The sequence below is a fragment of the Leuciscus leuciscus genome (genome assembly GCF_965113295.1).
Source record: "Leuciscus leuciscus genome assembly, chromosome: 17".
NCBI classification, from domain to species: domain Eukaryota; kingdom Metazoa; phylum Chordata; class Actinopteri; order Cypriniformes; family Leuciscidae; genus Leuciscus; species Leuciscus leuciscus.
Window position 1 is genome coordinate 28,451,159 of NC_138741.1, and position 19,377 is coordinate 28,470,535.

Below are 19,377 nucleotides of genomic sequence, written 5' to 3' on the forward strand. Positions count from 1 at the left end.
TCAAAATGTTGTATCCTCCATATTTTATGTTCTCCGGAGAAGTACATAAATATATGGCATCCCAGATTTTTTGCAAGCTGCAAAAAACACCCTTTCACCTCCTGTGACACTCAGGATAGCGTCAATACCTTTGACGGAGAATAGAGAGATCTTTGTAAAATGCAAATGCCCAATAAATAGTGTATATCTTTGCCCTGTAAATATTTGTACCTAATACGGTAAAGCCAAATTCAAGCAGTCATTTAATTGTGTAATATGAGGTTTGTGTTTTATTTGTGGCATGTCTTAAGCTCGGTATGTAACAGTTGCACTGACGACATTGTGATTAAAATCAATAAACTATCCATGGGTTGTTTTCAGAATGCAGGTGCTTAGTCGTGTGTGACCACAAATGAAATAACTAGGAAAAGCATTGTGGTTCATTACAGAGGATGCTGGTTTAAACTGACAAATACTAGCTGTAAACATACTCAAACCGTCATGAACAGGTGCTAACAATAACTGAACCTCCTTTTTTCTTTTCCTAAAGGACCAGATGAACACGAAATGCTCTAAAGGAAGCAAGGCGACTTAACTGACTGTTCACAATCACACATATGCAATTTTAAAACGTCCTTTGCTAAGGAACTAGAACCATAAAACGTTCTTTAAAAATAAATAAAAGCAAACGCATAACAAACTGTACAGGCATGGCATATAAACTTTGCAAACTTCTAAGTACAGTCTCTCCAGGCAATGTCTATGCCTATCGCACATTTCACTCCTCCTCTGCTACTTTCTCTGGATCCTGAAGCTGGTGGATTGTAATATTGGCACTTTTAGGCAGATGGCTGAAAGATAATGAAAAAAACATTAATATTTATATATAATATATATAAAAACTTAATATAATAACGTTATATCAACTTTAGATTTCAGTGCTGCCTGGCCAGGCAGTGTTTTGGATCTCAAAATGACTTTGAATGCAACACATTATGAGCATCTTAACAAATGAGACCCTGGGCGAAAATTGGCATTTCAAAGAAATTGTTCTCATTACAGGAATAATACGCTTTTGGCTTGTTATTTGCTCAGTTTACAATTATGCATTTGATTAACTAAAGTCTGCAAATGATTTAAGCAAGCACTAGTTCAGCAAGTAGTCAAGAAACCGGCTTTAGGCAAAGATTGTGGTCTTTGGGGTCTTGTGTTTTTGGGGTCTACTATAATAGGTTTTCATGCTTGAATGTTCAAAAAACATTTTATTTTTCACATATTTGACATTGTTGCAGCACCTCACTTCTCAGTCTGTCAGTAACACTAAGGGCTGTTTTTCCCAAAGATTGTAAAACCATTGCCACCAATGGTTTCAACAAATCAACTTAGCCCACAATTCTTTCGTGAAACGCATTAAACTTATATCAGTCTGAGGACTTCAATAAAACTTTAATTTTTCTACCTGGTGGACTGAGGGGTGATGAAGATGAACTGCCGCAGATGTTGACGTTCTGAAAGCGCCACAAGCATGTTCATTGAAATGCTGCGATTGTGCATATCCTTGAAAACACAAAAGAGCTTTATTAAACCTTCCTTTATTTATGAAATACTAATGTTCAACACATGACAGAGGTCCTCAAAGTCATTATATAGGCACGTACCATATAAACGTCAAATTCGTCTAGGCACCGGAAGGGTGACTCAGTAATTTCCCAGAGTGCCAGAATGAAACAGACAGTGGAGAAAGAGCGCTCTCCTCCCGAGAGGGAACGCATGTCACTGACGTTGTTTCTTTCCTGACCTGGTGGTTTCACCTGGGAAAAACCAATTTAACAAACATGACAAAAGAACCCAGATATTACCATTCAGGGTTAAGGTTAGGTTACTTCCATTACATACCAGTTTGAGGTCAGTAAGATTATTTTTTTAAAGAAAGAGCAAGGATGCATTAAAATGATCAAAGACAGTAAAGACAAAAATGTTGCAATTAATTTTTTTCAAATAAATTGTGTTCTTTTAAATTTCTATTCATCAAAGAATCCTGAAAAAGAAAAATGCATCACAGTTTTCAATAAAAACTTTTTTCAACATTGACAATAAGAAATATTTATTGACCAGCAAATCAGCATATTTAGGATGGATCATGTGACACTGAAGACTGGAGTAATGATGCTGAAAATTCAGCTTTGCCATCACAGGAATAATTTACTTTTAACAATAGAAGACAGTTATTTTAAATTGAAAGATATTTCATAATATCACTGTTTTCCTGTATTTTTAATCAATAAATGCAGCCTTGATAAGCATAAGAGACTTCTTGAATGTCAAAATATTTAGAACATATAGAAAAACTCAGAAGTAAAACACCTGGATGCATTACAGTATACAGTAGTATCAAGAATTTAGGGGAAAATGTACTTAATATCCTTGGAAATAATGTTACAATGCAAAACATCTTAATGGTACAAAAACTCTTTTTACTTCTGACTTTAGAGGGAAAAAAAACCACGTTTTCACGAGATTCATCCTATTAGTTGAGACAGATTCATTTGAAACAGTCAGGCATTTGAGTAAAACAAGCAAGATGGGAAAATGTAACTTACTGAAATGGACAGGGTTTCAGCGACGTGGTCAAATATCATCGAGCCACAGCAGTGCAGCTGCATCATGAAGTTGTTGAAGTACAGCTTGCACCTCACAGAGAGTGACCTGACGAAACAACACACAAGTCAAACAGATACAAACTACTGTTGTGTTCAAACCTGCAAACATAAAGGACAGTCACTGTTAAGTCACAGTTGGAGTCACAGTCACAGTTGGAGCCTAAGTAAGTTACCGTCGCAGTGATTTGTATCGGTCCTGACGGTCAATCATGATGTTGTCGAGACGATCAATAAACTTCCTGAGATCCCTCAGCTGGCCGGATTTGCTTTTGTAATTACTGTGAGCTTCTGCGTACTCTCTGGAAAAAAAGAAAGAAGATATTTGTCAATAATTTATTACAGATTTGATTTTAAAAAAAGTTTGATAAATTGAAATCAATTGAAAAAATGTTAATAAAAATACAGGCTTCACATACAGTATATTCTTTAAACACTGACATGATTTATTTCCATTGTAAGTATGTTACATAACCACAGTTTAAAATTATTATTTTTGGAAAACTGGAAATGTGACGAAAATGTCTTAAAGAGGGCCTATTATGCTTTTTTACATTTTCCACTTTCTTTAGTGTGTAATGTTGAGCATGAAAAAGGTCTGCAAAGTTCCAAAGCACAAAGTCACTCCAAAGAGAGTTATTCTCTATATCAGTTTATATCAGTTTCTGAACTCCCTGAAACGCCTCCATTGTAGTCTTGAGTTTTCTTCCAGGAATGAACACGTCACAATATTCCTCATTATAATAATTACTGCCCAAGGCATATGCAATATAAAGGGGCGGGGCCTGTTTGAGTTAGTTAGTAGTGTGTTGAAACTCATGGTTGTGGTAAGGGGCGGGACATTTCCAAAACTTGTTTAAGCGGTTGACCAATCACAACACACTGCTCCAGCTGACCAATCAGAGCACATTCTGCTTTTCAGAAGGAGGCGCTTCATAAAGACTGGAAGTAAACAGGGGTGCGTTTCCAAAAAGCGTCGTTAGCCAACTATGGTCGCAAGTTCTGTCGTTATCAGCATAGTTCAACGAGTCTGTGTTTCGCGAAACCATAGTTCCAACGAACATTCGCAAACAGCATCGGAAGTTGTGTGTTTTGAACGAGAAGCATAGTTTCTTGTTTGCATGACATGTGGACTCAATAAATCCTTATCTTGAGCAAAATAAGCAAGCTGACATTCAGTAGAATCTGTATCTTTTATTTAGAATACATACAAATGTCATTCACGTCTTTTAGGTTTGTCTAGAGATTTAAAGCGTCATTTTTGAAGAGTGCGCATGTGCGAACGTGCTCTAGTACAGAGGAACGAGCCTATGATTGAATCTAGAAATAAAGCAAAATAACTGAGAAAAATGAGAAATAGTCCTCAGATGCCATATCCGTAATTTATAGCAAAACATCTAGTATTAATTCGATCTCAAACAGATTCATTAAAACAACTTATTACTCCAACACCTGCGTGACCACTTTGCGACAATATGGTTTCGGGAATCAGTCGTGACTAGCTAGTTGATTTCTTCATCAAAGCATCGTACTATGGTAGTTAAGCAGCGAGTTACGTCGTTGTACGGGAATCGCACCCCAGAGGTGCTGCAATAATGTAAAATACGTGAAAATGAATGTGTTTTTTGAACATTTAAGCATGAAAACCTATTCTAGTAGACCCCAAAAACAAAATCAAGACTTTGAAAAAGGGCATAATAGGTCCCCTTTAATTTATATTGAACCTTGAACATCCTATTAACCGCTGCCTTGCATACCGGATAACTTGTTCCTTGTCACCGTGGCTGCTCTCTTGCGTAGTGATTTTTTGTCGCAGGCGTGTGATCTCAACATCAATACTTCTGGCACTCTGATCTACCTGCTGTCGCACAGGACAGATCTCTTTGGCTTTGGCTTCACAGTCCTACACAACAAACAATTTCCAGACAATTAACAAGTCCAATATGTCACTGTACTGCTGTTCGGATGAACAATATGTACATTTTCTTATGGCAGAAAAATTCTAAGTATTATATTAAATGGCAGAAAAAAAAGGAGTGAATACCCGTGTTTCTTCCTCTCTGAGAGACAGCTCGTCTTTCATGGCCTGAATATTGGCCTGATGATCCTCGAGTTTCTTCTCCAAGACCTTCATGGTTTGATCGTGTTTACTGCACACAGTCTCTGCCTTCACTTGCTCCTCCTATTCAAGAAAAATACATCTTTCATGAATCACTTTTTGAAGACACTTAGGGGTTTTAATGCAAGAGTCAGAAATAATTCAAATCAAAAGAGTTTTTTATGACTGTAAGAACCCAGCGGTAATAGTTTTACTGATACCACCAATAGTGGCAAGGAAACAATATGCTCACATCAAAATCAATTCTTCAATCAAGTCTTTAATTATATAATATTTAAGTTAAGTGTTGCGATGTACACCGATCACCCAATGCTGTCTCTCACCTTCAGTTGTTCTGTCTCATCTGACAGTTGCTCCATTTTATTTTTCACATCTTTATATTTCTGATTAATATTTATGAGCTCTTTCTCATGATTCTTTAATTCGTCTCGAGCCTCTTTCACATTTTTCCTCTCTGATTCGATCTTCTGCTCATTCTCTTGTATATCTTCTTCCTGTACATTTGACAAATCACATATTATTCTGTGTCATAAAATGATAAAAAAGATTTTTTTTTAGCCTGGAAAATATTCATAGACATCTCACCAGGGAGCTGATGTCCTCAGCCTGTGCCTCTTCAATGTTCTCAAGTTCTGTTATAGAAGCTTTAACCTCATTTATGCATTGCTAAAAATGGAAAAATAAAGTTTCAATTAAAGCCAGCATCAATTACGCAGGTATGTTTGGACATGGAATAACAACAGAAGTGAATTTGGATGGCATAATGGTGTAGCCTGTGCAGTTCAGTACCTGATTTGTTTTGCAGGCCCTGATGACACTACGCAACTTCTCCTCCATCAACTGAATGTCCTCCTTCACAGAGCTCAAGTGAAGCTGGAACCGTAAAAGCTGAGCCTGATTGTTCTCCAACTCTGACTCCACTAGACTGTGAATCAATAGAGAAGAACAAATATATTCAAGCATCGTTTGCCTTAGATCATGCCTTACAGATTTGAGATAGTAAACAAAGAAAAAAAATGCAGCTTCAAACCCCATAAGAGTTTGCATGAACTATCATCATTGTGCCATGAGCAAAAAAAAAAAGAAAAAAAAGGTGTATTGCAAGTTATTTTGCATAAAACAGGTACAATTGGACTAAAGTCAAACGACTTGATGAAAGATTATTATATTTATAAAGATTGCACTTGCCGTATTTCTGCTTCTGGGTCACCACCAAGATATTTGACCAGTACTTCCTTGTCAGGGGTGTAAGACCGATTGTAATACACATGATCACCACCTGCAGTGAAGGCTTCACGGCAATTCCTCGGCGGTGTCGAACCCTGCATTACTTTCCTTGCACGAGCATGGTCCTTTTTAGAAAAAACAGGGTCTCAAATCAAGGGACAAAAAACCAACAATAACATTTTATAAAATAAATATATAATACACACACACATGCAGTCAAAAGTTTTGTTTTTAAAAGAAGTCTCTTACAGTACATTCACCAAGGCTGCATTTATCTGAAGGAAAATACAGTAAAAACAGTAATACTGTGAAATATTACTACAATTTGAATATCAATATTATCAATAATAATTGAGGACTAAATCAGCATATTAGAATGATTTATGACAGATCATGTGACACTGAAGACTGGAGTAATGATGCTGAAAATTCAGCTTTGTCAGCACAGGAATAAATTACATTTTTAAATGTATTAAAATAGAAAACAATTATTTTACATTGTAATAATATTTCACAATATTAATACATAGTTCTGTCATGAAACTCTAGATGCCGCAGGCTGATGGGTGCCTAAAGCAAGCTGATGGTATTTGCAACATTAACTAATTGGCACAAGCTGATTGGTTCATGTCGCATCTGCAGCCAATGAGCTTGCTTGCTCAACATTTAAATGGCTGGTTATCATTCACTATAGCAGTTTGCAGCGTGCTTTCAGAGTTTGTCTAAAACCCTCCACCATTGACAGAGTTGTCATGATAGAAATGTTTTTTACTGTATATTTGATTAAATAAATGCAGCCTTGGTGAGCATAAGATACAGTATATATATATTTGTAAATTATTATTATTATAAATCTGCAATGAAAAAAAAAGAAGCATGGTTTTGCATAAAAACATTTGAAGTCGACTTACTTTAATAATCAGAATGCACTCAATGCCCCTCATATCAATGAGGCAGTTTATTATCACTGGGTTCTCGACATTGAGGCAGTCCAGCACTGATGGAAACTCAGGATGATTGACTCCACTGACAAGAAAACATAGAAACGTCATAATTACCGTACATACATAAGATCTCGGTCTCCAGAAACTCCCATTTCTGGACACAAATATTTCTTACCGGCCTTGAACGTTATAAACACGGTCTGTGAATGGGCACACGATTATCTGAGGCCTACTGCCTTTTGGGAAATATGATGACATCAGTCCTTGCAGGACTTTTTCGTCCTTGTAATTGTCACAGCAAAAGGTTTTGATGAAACCTATTAAGCAACTCTCCACAGCCACGGCTAAACTGGGATCCTTTAGGCTGATGCATGCACCTAGCGAAGAAATTTTTTTTTTTTTTTTACTAATGGTAAATTCAACAACAAAGGTGAATAATGAATTGTTTTGTGTTTAAGATTTCAGTGAATAATCTGAAGATTCGGCATGTCTCTCACCTATTGGTCCTACAGGTTTCTTGATGAATCGCCCCTGAGCGAAGGCTTTGTCGATTAACTCCAACAATTCTGGCATGTGATCACCAAACCGTTTCAGTCTGTTGGATCTGCTGGCCATTAGCTGCTTTTTTCTCTTCAGTTTGAACTCCAGAGAGACCTGGATGTTTTTTTCCTCCATGCTAAAAAAGTAAGAAAAACTCCAATACTGTAATATATCCAAATACTGCAAGAAATAAGGATCACCCTAGTGAAAAAAACCTATACCAAAATGTATTTAAAATCCATTTATTTTATATACAAATTATACAAATACATTAACATATTTACTGACATATCGCTTAAAACTTAGTGATATAAATATTACAATCAAACTTTATTTGGAGGACCTCTTTATTGCACAAAGCATATTAAGCCTAAAAAGTGTTTTAATATCACTATTAGTAAGGATAGTATGATATCACTCTTTAAATGCAAGATATTTAAAGTGTACCTAAAGTATATTTGCAATAGTTTCATTTTAGCACAATCAAATATACTTAAGTATATCTTTAGTCGGACCTCGGCACTATTTCTGGATAACTTAAATGCATTAAGAACAAAATTAGTTGTTCCAATTTAGCAGACTTTAAAGGGCCCCTATTATGGATTTTTGAAAATGACCTTTCACGTAGTGTGTAACATAGCTACTGTATAAGTGAATGAAAACATACTGCAAAGTTTTAAATGTGAAAGTGCACCGTATACAAAGTTATTGTCTTTCAAAAGTAAAAGTAAGAGTCGACTGAGTCAATGAAATTAATCGTTTTCAAATGAGTCATAAGCTGTTTCGTTGTGACGTCAAGATGAAACATTAGCATATTGCCCATCCACTTATTGCGCCTGCAGACACCAGGGAAAACTTGAAACCCCTCGAACACTGCAGCTGATTCCTGTGGATACTGGATACCATCATGTCGAGAAAAGGCTGTGCTCTACAATGTGAAGGTAAAGCCCGTTTTTTTCCAATGCCCAAGGACGAGCATGTGAAGAATCAGTAGTTAAAATTCATCTTTACCACGATACCACAGCAATATAATCCTAAACAGCAATATAATCCTAAACTCACAGCTGACGGTGAGGGATTACAGTTGCAACATCTCATAATGTTCCTCAAACTGAGTAGTGTATGACTGAGAAACGTCCTGCTCGAGACTTCCTTGCCATGGAGGTTCGGGTTGAATGACTAGATCTTTCAATGTTTCATCTTCGGACTCGCGCTCGCATTGATATGGTAAAATCAACGTCATTGTTCGTTACTGTGTTTAGTTTACGGTGTAGGAAGCCTCAGGACAAGCAGAGCTGACGTTATGGCAATGGGCTTTTGCTTTCGACACACGCTGTACGCGGTAGACCAATCACAACAGACTGAGCTGTCTGGCCAATCAGAGCAGAGTAGCTCGCGGAAAGGCGGGATTTAGAGAGATTGATTCATCTGACGAGTCGTTTGAGAATCATTGAAAATGTGGTGATGTGCAAATGTATATAATGAGAAAATTAAACAGTTTTTTTACCTTTGATGCATTTAAATCCAAAACAACTCCAAAACAACATTAGGAAACTTTAAAATAGCATAATGGGGGCACTTTAAGTATTTCAATTTAGTATGCCAAAAATTACAATTGTAGGGTATTTATATTAAGTACTGTACTGTATATGTTAATGTTTTTGTAGTATACTCAGTAGAATATAAATGTATTTCAAATACATTTTGGCCTTTTTTTTCTTCACTTGGACAAGTCAAGCTGGTTCTGTCACACATTTTTACACAAATGCAAAAAAATCATAATTTGACAGACTTCACTACATTTTACTCTTATCGTTATTTCTTCTGGAAGTACAGAAGATGTTTTTGCAACTTAGAATGTTTTTACAACATAAAATATTGTTTAAATCACAAAAGATGGTGACTTTTTTTTACATTTTAGGTACATTTTAAGACTTTGTGGAAGCTGTACTGCAGCGGTTCACGTAACGTTTGAATATGCCTTGTGTCCCACCACATTCCTGTCTTCCTCCTCACTGTCCAGTCATTTAAAGGCACAAGCCCCATAAATAATACAGTTGCCAGACTTTACCTCAGTTTATCATATTCCTCTCTTCCTTTAAACAGAGCTTGTTGTTTGTCCTTTATCTCTTGATTCAGAGCGCTGGACTCTGTCTCAAGCTCTTCCAGTTGTTTTTTGAAGGCAGATATTTTTTTTAGATGCTGTGCGTGCTCAGTCTCATGACTTCTTCTGCCACTGCTAAAAACGTGACATTGACAGCATTGTCAAATTAGTTTATTACTTTAACTACATATTCATTTGAATCCTGTAGATACTGTAGAACAAATGACAACTATGGGCGTTTTCAGACCTGTAGATAATTTGCTTTGTTCCGAAACACGGACTTAATTTGTTACAATGTAGCATTTTCTTCTTGGTTCATTCGCTTTTCACAAGGCAACATTTCAAAGTGTACCATGTCACGTGTTATGGAGGACCAAATTACTTAAATTTTGAAGAATTACTTATTCTGAAATAATTACTTTAAGGATTAGTTCACCTCAAAATAAAAAAATGTCCTGATAATTTACTCACCCCAATGCCATCCAAGATGTCCATGTCTTTCTTTCTTCAGTGGAAAAGAAATTAAGTTTTTTGAGGAAAACATTTCAGGATTTTTCTACACACAATGGACTTCAATGGCAACCAGAATGTTGAAGTTCAAGTCAATGCAGTTTGAAAGGGCTCTGAAGTGCTTCAAAGGGCTCTGCACGATCCCAGCTGAGGAATGAGATCTTATCTAGCGAAACGATTGGTCATTTTCAAAAAAAAAATTAAATGTATATACTTTTTAACCACAATTGTTCATCTTGTGCTGGTCTGCGGCGCACCACGTTGGAAAGGTCACGAGTCAAAAAGGTAGGGAAGGGCGAAAAATTCCATCTCATTTTCTCTTTCAACTTCAAAATCGTCCGACATCTTTGTTTTAATTTATTATTATTATTTTCTTCTTCTTTTTTCCGTGATCTTTCCAACGTGATGACGTAATACGTGGCGCATCGGAGACCAGCACAAGACAAACAATTGTGGTTAAAAAGTATATACTTTTTTTTTTTTTTTTTAAATGACCGATCAAACCCTAGATAAAACAGGGTTTTATCGATAGCTAGATAAAACCCTTATTTCTCGACTGGGATCGTGCAGAGCCCTTTGAAGCACTTCAGCATTCTGGTTGCCATTGAAGTCCATTGTGTGTAGAATAATCCTGAAATGTTTTACTCAAAATACTTAATTTATTTTCCACTGAAACAAAGAAAGACATGGACATCTTGGATGGCATTGGGGTGAGTAAATTATCAGGAAATTTTCATTTTGAGGTGAACTAATCCTTTAAGTAATTAATTATTAATTAATTAAATTAATTAATTAATAAATGTATCTATTTATTTTGTAAAATTCCATGAAAAAACTACATTTATTGTTTAATATATTTCACAATATCCTCTTTCACACACTATTACTGTTTAAATATATATATTAAAACAATCATAATAAAATGTGCTTTTTCAAAAATCTGTTTTTCATTATAATATGCTGAATTTACGAATGAAGCCTATTTGACGAATCATGTATTTCCAAAGCAAGATTTTCCCAAAGATTTTTTTCATAATAAAAGAGGAAATTTCACAAATGCCAATCAACAGGCAGTGGGCGGTGCTTGGCGCTAATTGGCTAATCCTTTCAGATGAATTACAATGCTGACTTTCATATAATACATTTCCTATTATGAATTGTGATACCACTTGGTTTGTTGGCCCGTTGGGTCGGATTGCTTTCTCACCTCAACCGAACCACCCGAGTTCGTTTTCAATTAGCGGTCTCGGAGTGATTGTTTTGGTGCGGATCCAAGTGCGATTGCCAAGTTCTTATATGCCTAAACGAACTGAACTAAGGAAGAAAATGAAACCGGTTCTTAACCAAACTCTTCAAATGAGATAGGTGTGAAAACGCCCAATAGTATGACATGAAACATACTGTCATCAAATTTGAAAAACAGAAAGCCTAAAATTAGAGGTGTTCCCTCAACAAATGGACTCACCCATTACTTATTTTGTGAATTCTCTCCTGAAGAAGGCATTGCTCCTTTTCTAATTGTTTCAATTTATTCTCAGCGCGGAAGTAAACCACCTGAAAAACTGGCAATCTAAAAAACCTATACAAACTCTTCAGAAATCAACAAGGACCCTGCTTTAAAGGTGCTCTAAGCGATGTCACGCGTTTTTTAGGCCAAAACATTTTTTGTCACATACAGCAAACATCTCCTCACCATCCGCTAGCTGCCTGTCCCCTGAACACACTGTAAAAAAGTAGATGTAGATACTGTCTCTGTAGATACCCCAGGTTCCACAAACGGCAAGAAAAACAAACTGGGCTAACCCGCACCACGAAACATAAAACTGTTCCAGCCAATAACGGACAAGAAGGATTTGGGGTGGGGTTTGGGGGGTTAGTGCGCGGATGAGGAGGAGGGAGGGTCTAGCTAGCCTCCGTTTTGTTTGATAATACTTTTAACGTCAACAAGAAGTGACGTCACCCAACATCACTTAGAGCACCTTTAAGCAAGCAACTAACTTAAAGTTATATTTCACCCAGAAATTAAAACCGTATAATCATTTACTCTACATCAGATCTTTCCAAACCCATAAGACTTTCTTCTTTTTCAGCACAAAATGAGATGGTTCACATTGCTCTTTTCCATTCAGAAAGAAAGCAAATGACTTGAGCTGACAAACAAACTGCATAAAAGTAGTCCATACATGTGTTGAGCAATATTTTTAGTCTTTTGCCATTATTTAAAGGGGTCATGTCAAGGATTTTTTAATTATTTTAAAAGTTTCTTTGCAAACTCTCCATTACACTGTGCCTTGGGCTCGTTTACAAAATGCCCCGAACAAACATATAATATATAATCCTCCGACGCAGTCCGGGACTCCATTAAATTAAACTATCCACTTTTTCCTGACACTGGGATCCTTGAGCTGTTTAAACTGAAAGCGTCACAGCTAACGTTCTTTGCCTCTTCCATTTGTCCTGTTGTCGACAGACTGAATTGCGTGTATTATGTCAGAAACTGACCATGCATCTGTATTCTGTCTCCAGTTTAGAAAGCGTCAGTGATTATAAACAGCATTATTTGCTTTTGACGCAACGCGACGCTCACATCCAGTGTAGGCAAATGTCAGCCATTAAGCGACCGCATGCCAGTGTGAGGGGCCTATGGTGCGATGATGTAGAACTATTGACAGCCCCTTGTCACTATATGCTTTCACCGCATGGGCAAAAAAAGCAAAAACGCTCTTCAAAACATTGTTTGTGTTCCACAGACCAATGCCAAAAGGAAGAATTTGAATTTTTGGGTGAAATATTCCTTTAAGAATAAAAATACTATAAACAGGCAAAGTTGCTCAGTTGTTATGTTAAATGCTTATTCTAACTGTGGAGAGATGCAAGTCTTCATCAAAACAAAAGGCAGGTATTATGTAGCTTGAGATATTAAAATATACATGTGAGCATGTGTCAATTTATGATTTTATTGGAAGAAGCAATAACAAACAGAAAGAGAAAACAAAGACATGTCACCTCCTGATTTTTCTGTGCTTTTGTTTTGACTTTAATTTCCTCCTTCATTTTATGGCTCTCCTCTGCCAATTGTTCCTGCTCTTCTCTAAGTGTGCAAAGCTTCATCTGGATGTCCTGCAATCTCTTCTCAGCAGTGGAAACTTTGTTCTGAAAAGCAAAAAGACTTTTACATTTTTTTTTTAAAATGACTACTAATGTTTGGGGTTGGTAAGATTTGTTAATATTTCTGAAATAAGTATTTTATGGTCACCAAGACTGCATTTATGTGATCAAATATACAGAAAAAAACCCAGTAATAATTTTATCACAATTTAAAAGCTGTTTTCTATTGAGATATATTTTTTAATGTAATGTATTCCTGTGATGCAAAGCTGAATTTTGAGCATAATTACTCCAGACTTCATTGTCACATGATCCTTCAGAATTCATTCTAAATGCAGTATGCTGATTTGCTGCTCAAGAAATATTTCAAATTATTATCAATGTTGAAGACAGTTGTGCTGATTAATGAGTCCGTCTAACGTTTTTCTTTAATATTACAATTTTTATAAGGCTCCTATGTATAGGTTTCTACCCAAGTACCGGCATTTCTGAATGGGCTGAGGGTGGGATTTAGTGGGTTTGAAGTGAAAGTATTTGATGAACGTATAGGCTACTATGTGCGGAGAGCATTCACTCAATATTATTATCTCATTTTTGACATTGATGGCTTTTAGAGGCTTTTGCATCGTTGGTCTTCATATATATACACATATATATACACACTGCCATTTGGTGTCAGTAGATTTTTTTTCTTAAGAAGTTAATCGTTTCTTTTTGTATATAGCTATATGCAACATGTAACAATCATCAATTAAAACACTTCACCTTTGACAATGATGTTTAACTGGAACTAAAAACTATAAAACAAACCCAAATCAATACAACTAATCACACAAACCTGACAGAGCTGCAGTTTTTCTTCATTTTTACGATCAGACTCTTCTTTTTCAATTTGTTCCTTCAGCTGTTCAACTTGACTCTCCTTCTCCCTCACCTATAACCAACAAACAGAAACACTGTTTAACAGAGACTCTCTAACAGAGAATTTTTCACACTTCAGTAAGATACACTAAAATAACGCACCAAACACCACACCATCTTCTTTTTCAGATCCTCTAGGGTCTGTCTCATATCGTCGAGCGACGACAAGCGTTCATATCTTTCTTTCTTTTGCAAGAACAACTGCCTGAGATCTTTGAGACACTAAAAATATAGAGATATGACATATGTGTGATGTTAACACAGTGGTGCATTGTGGGTAACAAACACTAAGGGTTATACATGACTAATGAATAGCATATGAGTAAAGCCTCACTTCCTCTTGTCTTTCCACCTGGTCACGTGTCAAGGCTTTAGTCTGCTTAATGTGAATGTAGTCTCTTTTCATTTGCTCCAGAAGAGTTGCTTTCATGAAAAACTTCAGAAAAAAAAGAAAGATGAAAAGCGTGAAAGTAGTTAGGTGTATATCACTGCTTTAAATACTGGTGTATGGTATAAGAAAAATAAATCACCTTGTATTTGTCCGCTTCGCTTTTTGAATGCAGGAACTGTTTACTCATTTCTTGATTAAGGACTGATACAGGATTGTCAACCTGTAATATGAAATACAGAAATAAAGACATTACAGATTTGTGTGCTTTGCTCTAAACAACAAAATTATTACAACAACTAGATTTTTAACTAAATTGACTGATGCAGACCTGTGCCAAAATGTCACCAAAAATAATTACTTACAAATAGGTAAAAGAAAAGTACCTGGATGCCAAAATGATCCAGTATAGCAGTTAACTCCTCCTTCTTTGTGGAAATGACATGCCCTAAAAATAGAGCAAATCTCAATTTGAGATTCTGTGAACAGAGAGGAAGCCCTGTTTCTGATAAAGCCCTGTCGACGGAAGTCATGCTATTACCAATTTTACTCTTGATTTTACAAGTCCTGCAACCATCACTTGAGATCCGATGCTCAATGCAGATGCTGTCTCCATAAATGTCACCTTTATAAGGGTCGTTTCCTCTGTTTTTTAATTTCACTTTAATGTCTGCAGAACTGTAAACAAAAGGATTAATACATTATTTTTTAATATACAGATATATTAGTGCATCTTTCCTTAACATATACTAACCTCTCTCCATATTTCACAAAGCCTTTCAAAGATGTTCCTCTATTGGTTGTAGTCGCTTTTCCACCAAGACCCACTATAAGTGCTGTCAGAATGGCACTTTTCCCAGCTTAGAGTAGCATTACAAAATACATTGAGGAAAGATTGATTTTTGAGTAACAACATTGTTAATACTTTCATGTTTTTGAGACATTTATACCAGTGGTTCTCAACTAGGGGGGCAGCACCCACTCTTAAAAAAATAGTCTTACAATTATTTAAATTTAGTTATATAACAATCTTAATTAAAATGCTAAAAATATGCAAAACATTAAACAGAGGTACATATCAGCTTAGATAGGAGGGCCTTTGAATATTGTCTCGGACAAAGTGGGGACTTGGGAGTCAAAAGGGTTGAGAACCACTAATTTATACAGTCTGGACACATCCACCCATCATTTTGTAAGTATTTTGCACATTTTAAGACAGCAGTAAATTCAAGTCATCAAAACTATGAAATAAGCATTTCCTTCACAATCTGCTCCAATAACAGCCATTAAAAAATATATAGGCACAATTTATTTTAAATTCTTTCCAGTGTCTCCAAATGTTTAACTGGAATTGTACATTAAAATAATTCATATTATATAAATTTGAATTAAATAAATTCTTACTTCCATTGTTCCCAACAATGAAGTTGACATTTGGTCCAAATTTGAAAGGTCCAAGCGAATGGTGGCTCATAAAGTTCCTTAAAGTAATACTTTCTATCACGCCGATGTCTCCAGCACTCTGAAACAGCACAAGATAAATGCAGTGGCGTAAAGTATTTAAGTAATTGTAATCAGTTGCAGTACTTAAGTATCTGCTGAGCATCAACATTACTTTTACAGTACTCTCTACTTGGCTAAATTTTTGAATAAGCATATGTACTCTTTACTCCAATGCAAGTAATGCAAGTACTCCTTACATTTTGCACATCACCTATTTTCTTCTGCAGCAGTTTATTTCTGCTACAAAAGAAGTGATTTTACTATCTACTAGGCGTTGAAGGTACTATGGGTGCTTCTCAATACTAAAATTGATGCTTCCCTTGTTTCCTCGCTCCTCCGTCCTCCAGCCTGTGACCTGGAAACCGATCAAACTCAGTCATCTTGAAGGACATCTCAATTCTCTAATTGCACCGTGAGGAGGCAAGGAGCGAGGAAGCTTCCTGAGGAGTCATGAGCGAGGATACACAAGTGTAGCCTTCCCTCGCTTCCTAAGGGGATGGAGCTAAGATGGCAAAGAAAGGAAGCGAGGAATGGAAACGAGGATGCACACATTGGAAATGAGAAGCACCCTATCTGCGTGTTCACACCGCCACCGACGAGAGTGGCAAAAGTCGTTCTCGCCGCCCTACCAACGACGCCATAGAAAGATTTGTGGACGCTCTGATGCTCTGACATATATCGAGTGCTTGGTCTTTTTTTAAACTTTATTTAAAGGGGCCGCAAAGCAAACACACATGTTGATCGTTATTTGTGCAGACTGACCAAGTAGGGTATAAGTTAACCTCATGGAATCTTTTAAATGTGAAACTAAGAAATTGATCGATGGAAAGAACTTAAAGTCGACATGAAATCAAAATTGACCCTATTTACTTTGTTAGCGCATATTACTAGTCTTGTGGTGAACAATTAATCTGTGCAAGTTAATACACAGGAAAAAAATAGTTTGCCGTGGTAATCTTTAATCAAAGTCTGAAAAGTTATTTCCGCTTAACCCCTACCCTCAAACCGATAGTCTGCTATGAGCGAGAGATGGAAGAGGAGCGCTAAAGTAAAACTCTGCCTTCTATTCAATATTCTGTTACATTTGGAAATACGTCACACTGGATAAATTCACACTAGAGAAAAGTCGTTTGCAACTTCCGGTTCACGAGGACTTCAACAATTATAGTGACATGTATGCTAACGAAATAAACCAATTAAAAGCCATTAGTGTGGTGTGGCTTTTGTGTTCATGGTTAAATGCTAATCTAATTTGCATTCCCACTGAAAAACAAGCATTCTAGCACAAAAATATTGCCTATAAATAGTGTTGAAATTCACATGATCAACCTCTACTCTATTTGCTTGGAAACTAATGTGGACGGAACCAAAGTTTACAGGACTGCGTTCTCTGGAATCCTCTCAAGCGGATGACTTCTACATTCTGATTGGTTGCCGCCGAACCGCGGCATAGCTCATTACCATAAAGTTGACCTGACTTCAACTCTCCTCGCCGCTCTCACCGTCCAAGACGCGCCGCGCGCCCTCGCCGGCGGTGTGAACGCACAGTATCTCTTGTGCATTTTGCCCTTACTCACCCAAACTTGTCAACAAGGCTAGTGAATGTAGCTTTATAATGGCAGTGAATGGCCGTTTCTGTTTTGAAGTCCATAAAAGTGCATCCATCCATCATAAAAGTGCTCGATAATGGCTCTGGGGGGTTAATAAAGGCCTTCTGAAGTGAAGCGATGCGTTTGTGTAAGAAAAATATCCATATTTAAAACTTTATAAAGTTAAATAAAGTAAAGTAAAATTTCACTTAAGTGTAAACCGCAACTATGCGAGTAATGCTACGTTCTGCTGATATCTACGCTACGCCATGACGCACTACTACTTCCAACGTCACAAGTTATGCTTTAGACGCAAGTAGACTGCGTATGGCCATTTGGCCGGAAGCTAGAATTTTACTTTAGAACGTGTTAAATATGACTATTTTTCTTACACAAACAAACGCATCGCTTCGCTTCAGAAGGCCTTTATTAACCCCCCGGAGCCGTTTGGATTACTTTAATCATGATGGATGCACTTTTATGGACTTCAAAACAGAAACCGGCCATTCACTGCCATTATAAAACTTGGAAGAGCCAGGACATTTTTTTTATTTAACTCTGATTGTGTTCGTCTGAAAGAAGAAAGTCATAAACACCTAGGATGACTTGAGGGCGAGTAAATCATGGGCTAATCATTTTTGAGCACTTGAGCTAAACTGAGACTTAACTGAGGCTGTTCTGTCAACCTTGATTTATTATAATTTTGAGGTGTTCAGTTTTAGTTTGATTTTTAGAAAACTAAACATGTGATTGCTCTCCTCACAACACAACTGTTTCTTGTTTCTCACTGGCATATCTCTCAGTTGTTGAGAAATTGTGCATCTTTGAGCCTATGCTCAGAATGAGTAAAATACTTTAATACTGTTAAAATCAGATCGCATTGGAACGGGTGACTTGTAACTTGTAATGTAATATCATTTTTGGTGTAAGGCATCTGTACTTTTACTCAAGAATGGTTTTCAGGTACTCTTTACACATCTGGATAAATGTTATTTGGACCAGAACTGTCACAGTAATGTTCATTATGAATGCACCATTGTCACTATCAGGTTCTTTTCAGGAAATCATTAAACTGACCGAAGAAGAGAGTGAGTGATCTTGCTGGACTCCATCTTCCTCATCAACCTCCTCCTCATCCTGTACATGTGTTTTACCATCTGTCCTAGGAGTCTTAGAGGGTTTTACAACATTGAGAGCACAAGATTTCCTCTTATTCATGGCAGAAAGATGCCCAAACTAGAAGAAAGCAGAAAGGACATACTGTACTATTATATGCTATTTCACAGAAACACATCACAGATAACAGCATGCATCTGCATTCGTGCTGTCAAAAATATTTTATCCACTTAACCTATATCAATTAATTCTGCACAGCTTTATGCGAACATTATATTAAAAGCAACGTAGGCTACTTCATATTTGATGTCAGAAACGATTTTAAAATGTCACTGAAATCCATTAATAACAACAGATACTGCAACACAAAGAGGAAACACATGCACTTGGAAACATGCCAACAGCAACTACCGTGACATAAATCAACTGACATGGATGAACAGGTGAACAGCACATCAGAATCGCTTTCGCATAAGTATACACAGTTTAATAGCGCATAAATTGCATTAAATTAATGATGAATATGATTGTACTTACGCCATTCCTTTGCATCTGGAAAGTGAAATATGTCTTATTGAGGACTTCCTGGTTGACAGACAGCGCGCAGCTACAACAAACTCCACCCTCTGAAAATGACTGCAAAACTTCTGCCCACCAATAGGCAAAATATGT

At 36.7% G+C, this 19,377-nt stretch overlaps 1 protein-coding gene across 1 annotated transcript; it reads right to left on the reverse strand.

Moving 5' to 3' along the window:
• Positions 1-241: 241 nt before the first annotated feature.
• On the reverse strand, positions 242-19,368 carry smc6 (structural maintenance of chromosomes 6). The gene is made up of 27 exons (XM_082144246.1): positions 19,243-19,368; positions 18,667-18,825; positions 15,902-16,019; positions 15,252-15,357; positions 15,039-15,175; positions 14,884-14,945; positions 14,640-14,720; positions 14,444-14,545; positions 14,212-14,331; positions 14,027-14,122; positions 13,087-13,233; positions 11,546-11,634; positions 9,538-9,705; positions 7,424-7,602; positions 7,102-7,303; positions 6,894-7,008; positions 5,944-6,107; positions 5,545-5,680; positions 5,341-5,421; positions 5,079-5,249; positions 4,681-4,818; positions 4,394-4,539; positions 2,813-2,938; positions 2,580-2,685; positions 1,638-1,790; positions 1,439-1,536; positions 242-830 (listed from the first exon to the last, which is right to left on the reverse strand). Exons 1-27 carry the CDS (start codon positions 19,255-19,257, stop codon positions 758-760), a joined length of 3,288 nt encoding a protein of 1,095 aa, XP_082000372.1. The 5' UTR covers positions 19,258-19,368; the 3' UTR covers positions 242-757.
• Between the last annotated feature and the right edge of the window lie 9 nt (positions 19,369-19,377).